General features: G+C 52.8%; 1 protein-coding gene across 1 annotated transcript in view; it reads left to right on the top strand.

The window, feature by feature from the left end:
- The first annotated feature begins 2,937 nt into the window (after nt 1-2,937).
- Nucleotides 2,938-18,234, top strand: part of E2F3 (E2F transcription factor 3) — a 42,578-nt gene continuing 27,281 nt past the window's right edge. Inside the window, exon 1 of the mRNA XM_059815479.1 lies at nt 2,938-3,252. Within this exon, the coding sequence (XP_059671462.1) occupies nt 2,938-3,252 (315 nt within the window). The remainder of the gene's footprint in view (nt 3,253-18,234) is intronic.

Raw genomic sequence — 18,234 nt, 5'->3', positions numbered from 1 at the left:
TTTCTTTCTCTTTAAAGGTCTGCTCTAAGGTCGCTATTTTTGCTGTTGTCACTTTGCTATGATTGTACCTTGTTTCTTTATTGCTTTTCTTTCCTTATGATGTAACATCATGGCCCATGTTTCTTCTCTTCATCTTGCAGGATCCTTGATGATTTCCTTCCCCCCCCCCCCCCCTTTTTTTTTTATACCGGTGTCTCTATCCACATTGTTACCCAGATGCCTTTTTTCCTCTCCTGTCTTTCCTGAAGAGCCCCCATTACTCCTTTCACAGCTGCCCACGGTTACCATTCTTTCCTGTTATTTCTATTCCCTTTCCTCTAGGATATGCAACAGCAACGTAGTGTTACCATTTCCACACATGGAAAAAAATGTTTTGAACTCTAAGCAAGCTTACTGCCCGCACATTTCTTTATATCTGGACTTTTCCCTCCCCTTTCACGTGCTGTCCTCAGTCCTCAGCTTCTGCCCTGCTTTGGCCCTCAGATGTGTCCCAGTAACCGTCTCCTCGGAGCCGAGGCAGCGAGTCCCGGCGTAGGACGGCCTCGCATGATGGGTGGTTAGCTGAAGATGGCAGAGACCATGGCAGAGGAAAACCATAAAAGACGCTCCAGAAGAAGACTGAAGATGATCTCTGCAGTAGGGAGAGATTTGTGTTTCTCCCCTGCTTCTGCTGAGGATACGCCTCACCCGGCCAGCGAGGTGCTGCCATACCTGCCGTGGCCAAGGTACGCGGAGAACAGCTCTCAGCTGCTTCGCGCCGTGCACGGGCACGAAGTTGGACATTGCTGGCTGACTCCTTGAGGGTGGTCCGCAGTAGCAGAACTGCAGATTTAGATAAAATTTTGAACAATGCTAAGGTTCTGCAGAAGAATATGAAATTTTTCAACCAAGCCCCCCTCCTGCCTGGGCTGGAAGGACCGTAACGAAGCCTTGGAAAGGCTTTTGGACTTGGAAAGGTCCTGGATGCCCAGCGGAAGCTTGCATCAGCCCTAAAAGAAGTCTTCCTCATCTATTAAAAAACCTTCAGTATCCCTGGGTAGGCTGCTGCAGGGTTTCCGCACTTCAACATCTATCGATCCCCAATTATCTAGATTAAATCTAATATTGCTTAAAAAGTCCATTACCTTCCCTACAGAGGAAGAGCAATCTCTTTGTGACCTTTTGTGTATCGGATCACCATGCCATGCCCTCCTCCCCTGCTTTTCACCCCACCAAAAAAAAAGCCAACCTTTCTAGTAGGACACATTTTTCTGACCAGGTTTTATTCTTCTTGTTTTCCTCTGGATTCTCTCCAGGCTGCATCTTCCCTAACGTGTCCCAGAATTGTACGCAGTAGCTTAATCAAGGCCTCTCCAGTGCCAAACGGAGCAGAATTTCCTCCTTTGATGGAAAACGTGCCCGGAATGGAAGATGCCCTCATTTTACGTGCAACAGCATCACGCCGTAGGCATCCGCTCTGTTTGAGCTGGGGTCAGGCTGGGGGGAACTATCAGCGGGGTTGCAGACTTGACGGAGCGACTCGTTCGTGTACCTGGTAGCGTTGGAAGGGGGGAACATTACCGAGGGAAAGGACCTTCATCCGCCCGACTCAGCAGCGTCAGCCTGGACGCGCAGCCTGCGGCACGACTGCCGGAGCACCCGTGGCGGGGCGTGAGGGAGGGGAAACGCAACACGGGGAACCCGGGCATGGCTTGGGGGTGCTGGGCAGGGTGGGTTTAGTAAGTTAAGGGGGCCTTTAAGTTTAGGGGGTATTTAATGAGCGAAGATGGTGCCCAGAAAGTGGAAACAGCTGGCGGACGTGGTCCCACTGTTTTACTTCTTGGAGGCAATCCCGATCGTTCGGGGATGCTTTGGTGGGCGCTGTCTTTTGGTGGAAAGAACCAAGCGAAAGGCTCAGCCAGGCTGCTTTCACCATCTGGAAGCGCGAAGACGACGGAAGGCGCTTCTCCAGCTGCCGCAGCCTGAAACCCCGCCTCGGGCCGCCTGCAGACCGCTCCCCTGAAACCTCCACCTGCGCAAGCCGCCGCCTTTCCGGGCAAGCCAGGCCGAGAACCGGGGTGACCCCTTCCGAGCGGCAGCGGGGCCGGCGGGAACCCGGCCCGGCGGAACGGGGCGGCCAGCCGCGCGCCGCACGCACCTCCCAGCCCCTCCGGAGCGGCGGCGGCGGCGCGGCTTCCTCAGGCCGGGCGGGCGGGCGGGCGGGCGCCTTCCCGGGGCTGCAAACCGGCACCCCCCGCCCCGGGCCGGCCCGCGGGCAGGCGGCGGGCCCTGGCCGGCCGCGCCGAGGGGCGGGGCGGGGCGGGGCCGGGGTGGCCCCTCCGGCGGGCACGTTGCGGCAGGCGCCGCCGCAGCTGTCACTGTCAGGGAGCCGGCGAACCGGGATCCCGGCTCCTCGGAGGGGGAATCCCCCAGCCTCGCCCCCGCAGCCAATCGGCGGGCGGCATGCAAATGACGGCCGCGCCGGGCCAGTGGGAAGGGAGAGGGGCGGGGAGGCGGCGCCCCGTTGGACGGCGGGCAGGGCGGCGGGGGCCAATGAGGCGGCGAGGCGGGCGGGGCGCGCCCCGGGGGCGGGGCCATGCAAATTTGGTTTGAAAAGAGGGCGGGAAATCCGAGTTTCGCGGGAGGCCCTTGGCGCGTAACCCGTCTCCTTTCCCTTCATTCATTGTCAGCAGCCGCCGCTTCCTGGAGCCATTTTCCAGCCGGCCCCACACAGCGGGAGCGGCCCCGCTCCATCCGCCGCATCTGCCCGCCCCGCCGCCTCCGTCCCCCCCCGGCGCCCCGCATCCTGCAGCCGGGGCCCCCCCGGCACCCGCAGCCCCCAGTATTTTGCGCGGGGCCTCGGCATCGAGGAGGAAAGGAGCTGGGAAGGCCGGGGGGGGAGGGACGGGGGGAGGAGGAGGAGGAGACGCGGCTGCGGGGACAGACCCGGAGGGAAGGATGAGAAGGGGACTCCAGCCGCCGGCCCCGGCAGCGCCGCCGCCCGCGCCGTCCACGGACTCCAGAGCAGCCCCCGCCGGCTTCCCGGCCCGCTTTGCCGCCGGCACCTTCATCCAGATCCGCAGCACCGGCGCGGCGGCGGGGGCGCCCTGTGTTGTCGCCGCCGCCGCCGCTTCCCAGGCTCCCGGTGCCTTTGCCCCGGCGGCGGATGGGGGCCAGCCCGCTGGCAGCTCGCTGTACTGCACCCCCCACGGACCCGCCGGCAGGACGGCGCTGCTGCAGCCCGCTCTCGGCGGAGGCGGAGGCCGCCCCCCGGTAATTTTTTTTTTCCCCCGTCCCCGCGGGAGGGTGAAGGGGACGGTGGGGGGTCAGCGCCAGGCAGGCCCTCTCCCCGCCGCCGTCCGGGGGCGGGCGGGGGGGGGGGGGACGGGCAGGAAAGGCGGAGGCAGCGCTTTGTTGCAATAAACTTTCCTGCCTCCTTCCCACCCCCCGCTGCCGGGTCTTATTTAAAAGGAAAAAAAAAAAAAAAGGAAAAAAAAAAAAAAACCCAAAACCACGGGGGGGGGTGGAAAATCCCCCGCCACGTCCCGCCGCACGGACGCAAAGAGCGAGCAGCCGGCGGCGGGGAAGGGCCCCGCTCCCCCCCGGGGCGGGGGGCCGGGCCGGGCCGTGCCCCGCCGGTGTCTCCGCTTCACCCCCGGAGCCGCCGGTGACGTCTGGCACACGTGCGCGGAGGCCGCGGCTGTGACTGGGAGCCGGGGCGGGCGGGGAGGGGGACGCCGCTTCCTCCTCCTCCTCCTCCTCCTCCTCCTCCCTCTGGCCTGGGACAGCCCGACCGCCGGCCGGTCGCCCCCGGCCCCCGCCGCTCTCGGAAATGCCCCTGCAGCAGGTCAGTGACTCGCGGGGTGCTGGCGCGCACCGACACCCCCCTCCCTCCCGCCTTTAAAATATCCACCCCCCTTAACATTTCCGCCTGCCCCCCCAAAATATCCTTGCCCCCCCCCCCCCCCCCCCCCCGTGGGTTTTTCTTTGTCCTCGCTGTTTTCGGGTGCGTGTTTGGCCCTCGTGGGCTCCACCGAGTGGGGGAGCGGGGGAGGGCGCGGGGCATCCCTGTCCGGGGGGGGGGGGGGGGGGGTCGTGGAAGCCGGCGGGGCTCACCTCCGGTGAGCCCCGCCGGCTTCCACGACCCCCCCCCCCCCCCCCCCCCGGTGGCGTGGGATGGCTTAAACCCCCACCGCTTCCCCCCCCCGCCCCGGCGCACCCCTGCACGGGCAAAAGGGGTTTTAACCGCCCCCCCCCCCCCCACCCCGCATCCAGCCGGGGCTGGCCCAGGTAAGGGATGCTGCTGTTAATCCTGAACTAAGTTTTGCAAGAGCTCGGGAGCAGCTGGGAGACAGTGGGGATGGCAGGAGCTGCTTTTCACGTGGGGTTTTTGCAGGTGTGGAAGTTTCAAGGCTGGTTAAATCCCATCCAAAGCTTCCCCCACCCCCCACCCCTAAATAAGCCTCTTCACTGTAAAAGAGATTTTTCAGTGCCCCTGGTCTTCAGCATATCCTAACGGCGATCGGTGTCAAGCAGGCTGGTTCAAGCTGCTTTGTAAATATTTGGTTGTCCCTATGCGAAGGTTTGCCTCCTAGAAGGTGGTGGGAAGCGGATACAAAGAGGAGCGTACCTAACGGGATGATTCTGGGAGAATCATCGTACAGGTGGGAGGGATGTCGGTGTAATAGGGGACTCCTAAAATTTCTCCTTAATGGGTGCTACAAGACCATTAAATATGAATTTAGTGCGTTTTTTTTTTTTCTTGGTATAGTGTTCACCTCTCTAATGGGGAAAAACCCCCGGCCATGGAACTCTAGGAAGGCTTCTTCCCCCCTAAAGGTTTGGAAGCAGGAAGGCAATTTAGTCTCCGCCTGCAAAAAAAGTCCCCACGCAAGTTGTGGGTTTGTTGTACACTCTCAGCCCCCACGTTTACTTTGGGGAGAGAGGTGGGATGGGGGAGGAAGAGAGCGGTCAGGCCGACGGTATCTATCGGCTTGGGCGGGCACCCTCCCAGGGCGATAAGCCATCCGTGGCATGTGCCAGGGAAGGGGCTGCGCATCCCGCTCTGCCCTGACGGCCGTCCTCACGTGCGTGCCCCTCTTGGAGCCGCGCCGGTTTGCTGCAGGCCCGGCTTTCGGGATGTCAGGCCCGGTGCTCTGCCTTGTCTTTCTGCTCCGCAAACCGCTTGGCGGGGAGACGATCCAGCCCTTTTCGCGGTTCTCCGGCTCCCGCCTCGTTTTCCCCAAAACTCGCGGAGGATTTTCGGGGACTGGGAGGTGAGGGTGTTTTCCCAGTTGGCTCCCAGCTGAGCTGTTTTGCGAAACTGGTATCGGAGACTGGTAAGAGGGGCGAGAAAATGCTGGCTAGTTGAGGCAGTGAGCTCCGGCGAGCAGCACCGATACAAATTTAGCGCTTGATTAGTTGAGTTGCAAGTAGTGCATGGAGACCGAGACACCCCCAGCTGAAAACAAGGCCCTGCTATGCAAAAGACTGCAGGGATAAGTCTAAAATTTGGCCGGCACACCTGCACTGGTTAGGGTTATGAAAATACTCTATCTTTGCAGATGTAACTGCCCTGGCAAGCCACCCATCGCTTCCAAATATAAACGATGGTATGACTGGAAAAGAGTCAGTAGAAGCAGTATAGTTCAGGCTGTTCAGGGAGGTGTTTGACTATACCAGCAAATGAAAAAGTTTCTTTTGCCGAAGAAAGCTGCTTCCCCCCGGGAATTCGTTGGTTACTTTATCTAGGGTTGTGTCAGCGTAACCGTGCTGGAAAAGCCTTGGAAGGTGGCCTAGTCCGGAACAAGAGGCAGCTCGAACCCCGGAGAGATGGGAGTTTGCGCACTCCTCCGTCTCCTGAGCAGGTCTCTCGATACTGGCCAAAACCCCTTCCTCGCCCTGTCGCGACGGCTCCTGCGGCTGCGGGCTGCTAACAGGGCTCGCGTGAGCTCCGGGAGGCTGTGACCCGGGCTGCCCGCCCTGTCAACTTGAGGAGCTCTTTCACCATTCCTCTGGAGTTAATAGAAAGCCTTAGCGGGCAGATCCGAACCCCTGCCATGGCTTAAGCGCCCGCGGTAATGAAGAATTAACCCTTGCCAAAGCAACCATCAGCATGCGCTCCTGGGGAAAGCCTGAGCCTCCGGAGATGGGGTCAGTGCCGCTGCAAGGGACGGGTGGTCCCGTGTCTTCTCCGGTGGGCTGGTGCCGCTTCCCTTCTTCCCTCCTGGAAGCTCAGGCTTCCCAGGATGGAAAATGAACCCTGACCAAAGTAAATAAAGGTTTTCCGCCAGGCAGGCAGGTTGAACCAGCTAATGGAAGGCCCGGTAAGTCCTAGGGACCACCAAGGGAAGGCGGTGGCCGGGGAGAAGGCACAGGGGTGGTGACACTGTGCCGTTTTGGTGGCAGCGAGCTTGCGAATCATCTCGGCTCATGAAAACGTGGGAGAAATTAGTGGTTGGCGGGGTACCCCGAAAGCATTCTCGCTGGTGTTGGCTTCTCGCTTGGTGTGAGAAAGTCACTACCCTTTGCAAATCCCAGTACTTCAAAAGGGGGCTGCTGTAAGAACAAGCTGCTCAAAATGTTTCTAATTCAAACAGTGGAGAATTTCTTACTGTCTTTGGGTTATAAAGATAAGCCTTTAAGAAGAGGGCCATTTTCTTAGCCATGAGAAAATGCTTAAATGGAGACACCACCCACATGTTAAGTCCTTTTTAAAAGGGGCTAAATCCTCTTAACAAGAATATCTTTAGAGAACTCCTGTGGCCTTTAGATGACATGAGCTGCGGAGAGGCCGGTTCGGCATACTTCAGAAGGGGGTGGGAGGATTTCCATTGCCAAACTGAATGCTTAGCACCTCTCTCATTTTTCTGGTAGTTTAGAAAGCACCTCTTCCTCCCTCCTTCTCAGCAAGGCGCAGCTGGAAGGGGGGGGGAAAAATGGGGTAAGGCCCAGTCTTTCTCCTAGGTGTTAGGTAAAGGAGCAGGCCAAACAGGACACAAATACTGAGCAAGGGTTTAAGGTGTGGGAGAAGAACCTGTAAGTCGCATAAAAGAAGTGGGTAGTTAGAAGCTTTTCTTTATTTTGCAGCAATAGAGTTTTGTCTGTGGAGAAGACATAGGCGTTTTCATATTCGGAGCTGTCTTCGTATTTCTTTGCCTCATAGTTTGCGTTAATGGGAGTGAATGCTAGCGTGCGTCTGGGGTCTTTGCTTTTTGAAGAGCGTTTAAGGGAGTTTCTTTGGTTTAAGCCCACCTCTTCCAGCGACAGACCGCTGCTGAGCCCAAGGAGGTGGTAGCACATGTCCTTTGGCACAGCTGTCTGAGGAGAGTTCGAGGAGGTGTAAATCCGGATTGCCCTAACCGTGCCAACAAGCATCTAGCGGAAAGCAGGCACCCTAATAAAAACGTACGGGAGTAGCCCGTAGCTTGCTGGGGGTGGCTTTGCTGTCCTCGCGCAGAGTCCAGCTGTGCTGGCGTGGCTCCGTCTGCACCAGAGCTACTGACGTTCGATAGGTTTCTTTCCCCACGATGATAAGGGCTTCTGGCAGCTTTCCATGAGCAGCTGAGCCACTCAAAGGCTTTGCTGTTGCTGGAAGGAGTAGGCTTGCTTCTCCCTCACCGTCTCCTCTGTAGCACCTCCTTCACCCTACCCCTGGCCTGGCGGTGCTCTGCCCCACCTCTGCGCTTCGGGAGCATCCAGCTGTGCCGGTGGGTTGGTTTTCCGCTGCTGTAACAAGGTAAAATAGTTGGGTCTGATGAGCAGTTGGGTCTGATGAGCAGTTGGGTCAGGCAGGTGTTGGGCGTCCGAGGCCCAAGATGGGATGAGTGAGATGAAGGAAGGAGATGGGAGCTTTCCCCTGCAGTGGTGTTGAGGTGTGGAATCGGCTCACCGAGCCTCCATTTTCAGACGTTAGTCTTGCCTGTTCTCACCATGAAGGTACCTGCCTTGTGCCACCGGCCTGCTTGCCAAAGGCTGGATATGGGTCACGTTAGGGACAGTTTATTCTTCTGTAGAGGCTGCTTCAGCTGATCGAGCAATTAAAGGCATTTGCTTTCCCCACATTTTATCCCAGGTACGTTGGTGCTGCTCTATTGATTTTTACAGTCTGCTCATTTGTGAGTATGTGCAAGCATTTAAAAGAAAAATATCTTTAAACTTAGGAACCTCTGTATTTTGCAAGATGAAAGGTTCTCCTACTACTTCTCTGACTATGACTGGCAAACGTTTGAGGAAGGAACACGAGAAGAGGGCTTGCGCAGGACAGCCCTTCCACTTGCTTCAAGAGAGCGCTTCCTTGGTCAGGGGTTACAAGGAGTTTTACAGCTACCAACGGCCTGTGATTTTTGTCTAATCCGTCTTTGAATCTAGTTGTGGCTCTGACCTTGCGTAGCAACAAGTTATCTTGTATGGAAGAAAAAATAATTTTGTTTCTGCCTTTTTTTTGCCTTTTTGAACTTGCTGCCTATAGTGTCATTGGGTGATCCTAGATACTGCGGTAGCGGAAATGATTTCCTCATATGTTTCTCAGCATGGTTTTTGACACATTATCTTCTGTCCTCGGTTGTCTTCTCCAAGCTGAAGAGCGATAGACCATTTAATTTCTCCTGAAATGAAAGCCATTAGTATTAAAATAGAAGTGTCCTTTTATAAAAGAATCACAGGCTTCTTGAAAACAAACATGTCTATTAGTTGTGAGTTTTTACTTGCCGAGCTTTTGGGGATCGGTGGCTTCAAAAGATGTTTTGAAGAACGTGGCGGACCCACTTTGCAGGCCGAGCAGCAGCCGCAGACCCTCTCAGAGCCAGCTTCTTTCACAAGGTCTCAACCTGGCCCTGGGTGGGAAGCAGGAGGTGTGGAGCGGAGGGGCCGAGGGTGCCCGACGACTTGGGAAGGGCTCCTTACAAAGCCTGGGTTGCACAAAGGCAAATGAAGTAGCGCCGTTCCTCTTGGGACCCCCCCCTCCCGTGCGGGGCCCGTAGGTCTGGCGTGGCTGCGGGAGGGGAGTTCAGCCCACCCCTCCTGTCCGGAGTGTCGAGAGGGGACTGGGGTGAGAAATAAAAGATGTGAGCTTTTCGTTGTGACGTCAAGTGTGACACCTTTCCCACCTTCCGGCTTCGCTTCCGAAGGTGCGTGCTGGGCTGATGGCCGTGGCTCTGGTGGCGGGGTCGGTGCCAGTGCGGAGGGGCGAGAGGGCGGCTCAGGCTTTAATCCTGGCTCGTGGAGGAGCTGCCCGCTAAGGATGGCTTGGAGACCTTGACTTCGGTTCAGCCGGGCTTCTTGCACCAACGGCGGTAACGTAGATCCAGCCGTGCCCAGAGCAGGCTTCAGCAGATGGAAAGCTCTTCTTAGTGTAACTAAATCCCTGGGTTTTACCGTTTCTGCAAAAAATCTCGCTTACAGCTGGCGGCATTGAGCGTGTATGTATGGTGGCAACTCTCCTCCTTGCAAATGACTAAGTTGGACTTCAGGCTTTTGTTTTGGCTGGCAGAGCTAATCACTTCCTGCATTGTTTTTCGAGATAATCACTTCCTGCGTTATTTTTCGAGAGCAGAATGGTGTTCGCTGCTGCGGAGGGGAGAAACTCCCTCCACGTGTCCGGGGCAGCGAGGCTGCCTGTGCCTCCAGGACGGGGCTGTTGCAGTGCTTGGGGTGCTGCCGAAGAAGGATTTGGACTCTGTTTCAATTCCAGTTCTGTCTTCTGTTTGAAGACAGACTTGGCAGAATTGCCCAATTTATCACATCTTTAAAAGGGAACTATTTCACTTCTGTTTTCCTCAAGTAAGTTGGTCCAAAACCACACTTGGAAGTGCTATCCCTGGCATGGGTGTCTCCTGAAGTACGATGCTGTCTGCTTGGATGGTGCTGCTATTTGCTGGATCCCGTAGCGTTCCAAACGCCTTGTGGGCTCATCGTGAGCTGTGGTAAATATTTCTGTCTGCAAGCCCTGTACAGGGAGAAGACAAGAGTTTGACTAGACGTTGATGACACCGGAGCGTGCTGAAAATGGCCTCTGCTATGGGGTAGGAGCATTCTACTTCATGCGTTTTAGCCTTCCGTTTAGACATACGTGAATACACCACAAATGTGTTGGTCGTTGTTTGCAAACGGAACTTGCCTCAGGTTAATGGCATGTGTTGGGTCTCTCCTGTCCTACTTATGAACGTGAACGGTTGTTGACCTGTTGTAGTGTGAAGACTTAACGCTCTAGCTCTGTTGCCACTGCACGTGCATGCCCTGCAGCTTTCGGGTTTTGTGCCAAAGACTTTCTCCTCTTTACAATGCTGTTCTGGTTTTGTTTCGGGTTTTTTTTGGTTGTTGTACAGCTGTTGGTTCAAAGGTTGTTGCACATTGCATAACTTTCTGCTAGAAAGCGGGGTGGGGGAAGAAACTCATTGGCAAACTTCCTTCCGTGTTAATGAAGGTGACATTAAAAGTCTCTGGTTTAGGGCTCAATGGTGGCTGTCACCATGCAGTGCAAGAGTCGAGTTCTTGTATATCGTGTCAGGCTTATTGACCCACTGTACTAGTTCTTTCTAAATATGACTTTCTCTTAATTTTGGTTCTACCCGCTAGTTACAAAATCATACTAAAATTGTAGTGCAGTAACAGATAGAACTTTTTTTCTGCAAGTCACTGAATCTGCACTGTAGGATTTCATGATTTTTTTACACATTTCAAAGTACAGATGTAATTTTAGTGAAACACTTCTCCGTAGAGCGAGTGTACTATGCTCTCTATAAAACTTAGCTTTCAAATTTGCCTTGCCTGTTGTTCAGCAGCAAACTGGCGCGTAGACTTGCGTCCCTCCTACCTAGACTCCCATTTAAGAGGTGTCATCTGGCAAACTTCAGGTCTGGAAGTCAAAAAAGTAACCTCTTGGCCCGGCATTCATATTGGTGCGGTCCGTTGATGTTGACAGTAGGCTTCTGGCTTTTTGGGTGCTTCACACCACAGTGTAAGCAGATAAGTATGTAAAAATATAAAATGATGTGCAGAAAGGGTCTCATCTTGTACCATACATGGAATGGCGGTTCCCGGGTATCGGGTTGTCTACGGTGTGCTGGAAAAGACATGCTTTAAGGAGCAGGTCTGAAGGGTTTGCTGCGTTCTCTGACTGCTTCTGTAATGGAAACTGGGTTCTCCTTCACCCTCTGCTTGGGCTTTTTTGACGTCTGCTGGTTTTAAGGTCATTTTTCCAACCAGAGACGCTAGAAATGGAATTATATGGAATTACAATGTCTTGAGTGGTGCTAGTAACTTAATAGTGCCTTCAGTACTTGCTTTCTTGTGCTGCGAACTCTGGAATTAAATGGCAATTACCATGTATATATGCTGGTGTTATTTTGCCTTGCCAGCGTCGTGTTTTTAGACAGCGTTGGTCCCACACATTGACAGTCAGTTTTTTGTCCCCGTACAGTAAGCTAGTTCACACTTTGTCTAATGTCTTCGCATAGCGGGAATTGATGTTGGTTACAGCTCTCACAGAAGGCTTTTGTGTGGCGATATCTGAAAGCTGTCTTGTTGGAGCTTTTTATCAAGGCTATTGCAGTGAGGCCATTATCCCCGCTCATGGCGAACGTAGATATTTGTAGAAATTTTTATAATATTGCTTAGTAAGTGGCACGCTGGTAAAGAGCGACAATGCTGGAGTGGTACAGAAATAATACCCGAGGTGGCAGCCGTGCCGCGGCGGGGTCTTATCTGTCCTCGCAGACCGGAGACGGGGTGGGAAGGGAACCCCGCGCGGGGCAGACGGAGGGTGGTGATCAGGGCTATCGCAAGCACGAATAATCCTGGCCGTCGGCTCAGCAGAATAAAGTTTTATTTTTCATGGTAAGGCTTTTATCGAGCGGCTCCAAGTAACCCAGATCCAAATTGCTGTATAATTGTTCTGCACCTCATTGGGTTTTTTTGATGGCTGCGCAGTATCTGTAGCCTAAAAATGCCTCTTGGGAGTTATGTAAAACTGCGAGTCGGGTGAGAGGAAGCCGAAACGTCACAACTCTTGTAGTACTCTTTTTAAGCGCAAACCTCTTGAGCTGGTAGAAAAGCAACTTACTACTTGAGGTGGGGGCAGGGAGGGCTTTAAAAATTATAATAGCATTTTCACCGGCTGCTTTGTCTTGACAGTGGGTATTTCACTGCGTTTATTCTTTTTTTTTTTTCCCCCTCAGGAACTGGGGGTTAGAAAAAGCTCTTTTTGTAAAAGACAACGTCCTGAAAGCATAAGCAAGTTGCTCATTTTCTTTCTCTGGTTCTTAATCACAAGAGCTGCTGTGATGATTTTTCCCACCTCAAATTAGCAGTTTATTTATAACATGCTAATGTTCTGTATGCCCGTCGGTATTACTGTTCTGTCGTGCTAAGCTGAGAATTGTTCTCTCGAAAGCTGACACGTCGAAGATGACATAAATGAACATGGGAAACTGCGTATGATAGAGAAAAATTCAGGTGGCTGTTGGTATGACTTTGGTTCACGCTTCTAGCTATAAAGTCACTTCGATTTCCTTTCTGATTTCACTGGCTAGTCACATTTTTGTTGCTTATTTGTTACTTTAAAAAAAAAAAAGCCAACTGTTGCCTTTTGGCATCCTCGCTACCCTTTCATTCCTGTTGGCAGACTTCTCTGTGATAGTCTTCTGTGCGTTGCCACCAGCTGCCGCCTTGGATTGCGGGCAGGGGAGCGAGGAGCTTCGGGGGGTATTCCCCCTTCTCGGGACCTTCGCAACAACCGTGAGCCTTGCGAGGGTCCTGCCCGAAGGCTCTTCCAGATCTAGAGGTCAGCAGCATCCCTCCCATTGGTCTTCAGCTGCTCTACGGAAAGGCCGGGGAGCATTCCCAGTCCAGATTGTGCAAAACGAAGTGTCTTGCGCACGGAGAAGGAAATGGCGAAATAAAAACGCATCCTGTAGGTCGCTGCACTTGGGGCAGCGTGCTTTGTAGGTGTTTGAGAAAGGTGGTAAAGAAAAGTGCAAAGTCATTTGGAGACCTCCAACGTGGTTGGCCCGTGACCCCTTCTCTGAGGATGCTGTTGCTGGCCTTGGGGCGCCGAGGTCCTTCCCTTTTCTCGTCTTGGTAACATCATGCTTCTGCGGAATACGTGGGAAGTGAATGCAACAGTAGTGAACAGGTTGCGTGCTCTTGGCTAGATATTAAGCTTAGGTACAGCCTTCTGTGGACAGAAGTAAGTTAATACTTACAAAGCTTTTTTTGTCGTTTTCTTTAGTGGGGAGCGGGGTGAAAACCCACTTTGCTGTGAAGGGGAATGTGTCAGGAATTCCAGAGACTGACGTATTTAATCAAAAAAAAAAAGAGAGAGAAAAGAAAAGCCAGCTCGTAGGCAGGCAAATTCCCCTTATTCAGAGAAAGCCATATGTTCAGGATACTATCCTTAGTGTGATTTATTTGCTTCAGAATTAGGAAGGAGGTTTGCTAGGAAAAGTACGATGCATTCAATTCTCTCACCCTCTTAAAGAATTTTACAAGGGTGACTACCGTCTCCCTCTCTCCTTCTTTCCCAGTCGTGGAGAATAATCAATTTAGCAATAAGTCACAGCAAGCAAAAATGTGGTTGTTCTCATCTGCAATGCAGAGACTAAGATGGTCTCTTTCTTTACGGCCAAAATCAGGTGTTTCTGCCTCAAAGTGAATCAGGAGTTATTGAATCATTCTGTGTTTTGGAAGAAAGGATCTGAATTTCAGCCTTTTTGTTTTCCCCTGCAGATTTGCCTCGTTTTTTGTTTTCCTGCCTACCCTCTCGCTCTTTCAATGGCCTTAATGCCATTTTGAACACATTCCCCTACGCCCTCCAAGGAGGGAAGCAGCACCAGCTGTACCAGGCAGGCGTTCTAGCTGTTGCCAGTACTTCAAGTGAAGTGGAGAAATGTGGCTTTCCCAGCCGTTTGAAGAGCTCGGTTGCCTGAGCGTGTGAAGAGCAGCCCCCAAACTCTGCTCAACTGGCAACAGAGAAGGGAGGAATCTCCTTAAGACCTTGCAGGGAGAAAACTCTAGGCATCTGTGAGCTGCTGTAGTACATCTAGCTAAAAATATCAGATACTTTGGCTTGCCTATTGACTTGTTCGATGGCAATGCCTTGTTAAAATGGAAAAAGCCCCCATGTCTGGAATGGTTTTAAGCGTCTTGAACTTTGCATAATAGTGCAATGACACAAGAGGAACGGCATCAAGATTCCAGCAAATGTACTTGCCCACCAGGACAGCCCTGGCTCTTTTCACTGGTCGTGCAAGCGTGGCATGCCTGGAAGATTAGGGACAGCTTGCCTGCCAGTCACTGTAGTGGTCCGTGAGGGCTTGCTTTCCTCCTGGAAAACCACTGTCAGATATTTTGTCTAGCTTCAGCCCAGACCCTTTGGTTAATGTTGCGCAAATCGTACAGAAATGTATCGTTCCTTCTGCTGCAAAGTAATGCTGGACACCTTCTACACGTATGTCGCCTCTCCCTGAATGCCAGAGATGATGCTTTTTGTCGTCTTTGTTGCTCTGCCTCTTGTTTGAGTGCCGTGGCATGACTGCATGGGCCGTGGGGCGTGAGCCCTGGCACGCAGCAGGCGCGATGGTCTTACCAGCTAGAACCTTCAATTAAGAGTATCTTGAATTAAGAGTGTGGGAAGGTACACGGTCCGCTCTTCTCCGAGCAAAAATGTGGCGTATAACTTCGATGTATTCGCCTGAATGGAGGCAGGCATGCAGGTCAGGCCTGATGCAGCAGCACGCTTACATGGGGGAGATCTTTATGCACGTGTCTCTGCAGTCCATCTGTTCGTGCATCTGCACCCTGCGCATGTAAGACTGGAATTTTTTGGATAGTAACATGGATCAGGGCCACGACTAGTTGCTTCCTTGTTCTTGTGTGTAACTGCACAGAGTGAAGCACTTCAGCTTTCACTTAGCTTCCTATTGCTTTCAGAGGCGGAGTTGAAACTTTGAATTTCTTAGGTCCGCTTTGACTACCACCACATGGTTGTGGTGTCCTGATACGATTTTTCTCTTCAGAAAAATGCTCCAAAACCCAGCATGCGTCACCGTCCACTTTGCAATGCGCTGATTCTTTTTTCAAGACAAATTTAGGACCTCCTCTTCATGTGAGGAGCTGCATTTACCAGCAGATGCTTGGAGTACCTGTGAATTTGTGGAGATTGTGGCTTCTTCAGACTTGCTTTCTGAGGGGACGAGTTGCTAGACCTGCTACCGGATCAGCCACCTGCATCCAGCATCTTGGCTATGGCTGAGATTGGACTATTGGTCTCGGTGACGTGAGCTTCAAGTTGCAAAAGAACTGATGAAGGCTTCTAGTTGCCAGAAAGACGGGACGTATACAGCCTTGGGGCTTGTGAGGGCTGAGCAGGAGCCCTCCTCGGGAGCAGTGGAATGAGGTCTGCGCTGGCGATCCTGAGGAGCTGGGCTTCGGAACCTCCGGTTTAACTAGCTCCTTGCATCTCCCCGACACGGTGGAATCGCGTCAGTCCCTTCACTAAGCGTTTGTATCCAGACTACCAATTTCAACAAAGGGATATTTTTTTAATTTTTTATTTTTAAGTTCGGTATTAAGATCTTTAAGAAGGCAGGCCAGCGAGGTGATTTGGGCAAGAACCTTTTCCAGTCGCAATATGGAATTTTTTCACCTTAACAGGCGAAGGCGGCCGTTTGAGCACACGCCAGTACGCCTTTCCAGAGCCGCGATACGGCTGAACCACAGTGGAAATCTGGAACCATAACGACACTGCTTATAGGAAGTTTAACTCCCTGCGTTTAACCACAAATGTGGTTAATTTTAGGAGAGGCAATAACAGAGAGGAAGAAAGGTGGTAGTATTTGATTAGCCTTGCTCTCCCTGTTTTCTGCAGTCTGTCTGATGGAGGCAGCGCCAGCTGTGAGAGCAGAGCGGTAATATTGCTGACTGGTTCTGGTTTCTTCCTCATTACACTTTGAAGATGCTCTTTTGGGATAGATATAACCAGACTTGCTTTCAGCATATTAAATTCAGTAGTCACGTGCTATTATTCAACAGTTGTGCTGCTTAGTAAACTATTCACTATAACTGAAGACAGTAACATATAGAAGAGGATTAAATACCATGTCAGGTTCCTTTGGATGGTCACCAGCTTCATGCAGGGACTGAAGCACGAAGTAATCCAGTCATGACAGGTATCGGCAGTGGGTGAGCGAGGGACGAAGGTCTTCCTGTTGCTCCTCACCATCGTGCCCCAAACCGATGTTTTAGCTCTGTTTGGTTCAGCAGCATGGGAATGGTGGTTTGTCTTGGAAACCAAAATATCATCCTGCTTCCTATCTTCACGTTCTTGGAAATGAAATGTAATCCTCTCATAGGGTAATCTTAATTGCCTGCTGGGGTAGGAAGGAAAAGATGAATTTGGGATGGGCTCTGTGCTACAAGGAGCGCTTCTTGTGATGGAGGGGATTTCCTGGAACCATCCTGGGAGACACTTTGGGGATGTGGTTGCACAGTTGGCTTAAGGTGATCCAAGTTGGTGCCACCACAAACGGGGTCATGCTGCCCGTGGTCCCCGTGTTGGTGCCCGGGCTCCTACCACCCTGTGCTCGGCCAGACCGGGGACCCGCTCCAGCGGAAAGCTAACGCTGGGCGAGCGACTCGTTTTCAGCCCGGCTGGGGCGAAGGTGGCCGGCGGGGGCTGCCCCCTTGGCAATGGGGTGCCGAGGTGCACCCTCGGCTGCAAATGCCCCGCAGTCTCCCCACACGTGGGACGCCTGGCTTGGTGCGGCAGCAGACCGAGAGCCTTGCTCCTCGCGCGACCTTAGCATCTCCTAGAAGCGGGTGGAGTTGCGCGTAATGAAAACCGAACAGATGGCTCTGTAAAGAAATAGGCAGCTTTTGTGCTGTTAGTGCTTAGGTTACCGAGCGCGTACAGCTGCCGGTGCCTTACCGGCAGTGCCCAAGGGCTGGAGGGAACTCACATGCTCTCCCCACCTCTGGCTTCCAGCTCCGAAAGGCTTGGGGGCAGTTTAGGGGTTTTATGTGCACACGGAGGGGAAAACATGGCTGAAAACGTTCTCAATTCGCAGAGGAAATCCACAGTTGCTTAAACTGAGAATCTGTGTTTTCTCAGCGCTGTGTTTGTGCCGAGCCTCCTACGCTCGGCTTCCAGTCCCTGACCAAGGCTCCCAGGCTACGTGTCATTTAATTACAGTCTGACGGCTGGCATTGAAGTAGGTGAAGATATAAATGTAATTTGTGCCTAGAAGTTATGTGTGTAGAGTGAGCTTGTAATACCGGAGGCCTTCTCCGAAATCATCGCCATCAGGAAATACCTCCTGAGGAAAGACTGGCTGCGCTGCTTTGACAGGTACAGTCGCTCTGAGCAGGGCTTTAACGTGACGTGTTAAAAACGTGTTCAAAAATTTAACGCACTCAAAAAACGTGTGGACGTGGCACTGCGGGACGTGGCTTAGTGGGCATGGTGGTGTTGGGTTGATGGTTGCACTTGATGATCTTATGGGTCTTTTCCAACCTTAGTGATTCTGTGACTGAGTTTTAACAGATGAAAATAAAGGTGTCGCGGTCTTGTGCGAGATGTTACAGAATCTCTGGAGAGAGCAATTGGGATGGCTTTTACTGCCGATAGCTGCAGCCACAGCCGAGGGGCTTATCTTGCGTGGGTTATGGACGTGGGAAGGCTCCTAGGGCTTCTGGTCAGAGGAGGGGTAATGAATGCTGGTCATACGGAAAGTTCATCAAGGAGGGTTGAGTTTCATGGCTGCGCTCACAGCAAAGTCTCCTTTCCGCCCCTCCAGTGGAGAGGTGAAGCCAGCCCGCGTGGCGGCGAGAGCACCCGGGGCCCTGCTCATTCCACGCCGCTGCAGATTTCGGCTCTTGTGACCAAAATACGACGCTGAATTTCGGGTTCAGCTTAAAAAGAGGTATATCGTTGTGGTTGTAAAGGAAACCTCCATGTACAAACTCAACTAGTGCGGTACTAAGTAACTAACTCTGGGGACAGCCTGTAACTAATAGGGCTGCAAAGTAAGAGTTATCATTTTAATCTGTTGCCTGATTTTGAACACAACTATTTCCTTATTGATTACTTCAGCAAAAAACGTCGGATGTGTTTATCTCACAATCCTTCCACACATTGCCCGCTGCCAGAAGCCTCAGCTCTCCCCACAGCAGCTGCCAAAATTTCCATCTTTCTCCCGATACTTTCTTTAGCACCGTTGTGCATTGAAACATTTGCAGGACAGTAAAATGTGAAAGCTC

The sequence above is a fragment of the Gavia stellata genome, chromosome 3 (assembly GCF_030936135.1).
Source record: "Gavia stellata isolate bGavSte3 chromosome 3, bGavSte3.hap2, whole genome shotgun sequence".
Lineage (NCBI taxonomy): Eukaryota > Metazoa > Chordata > Aves > Gaviiformes > Gaviidae > Gavia > Gavia stellata.
This window is presented reverse-complemented; position numbering and strand designations above follow the sequence as displayed.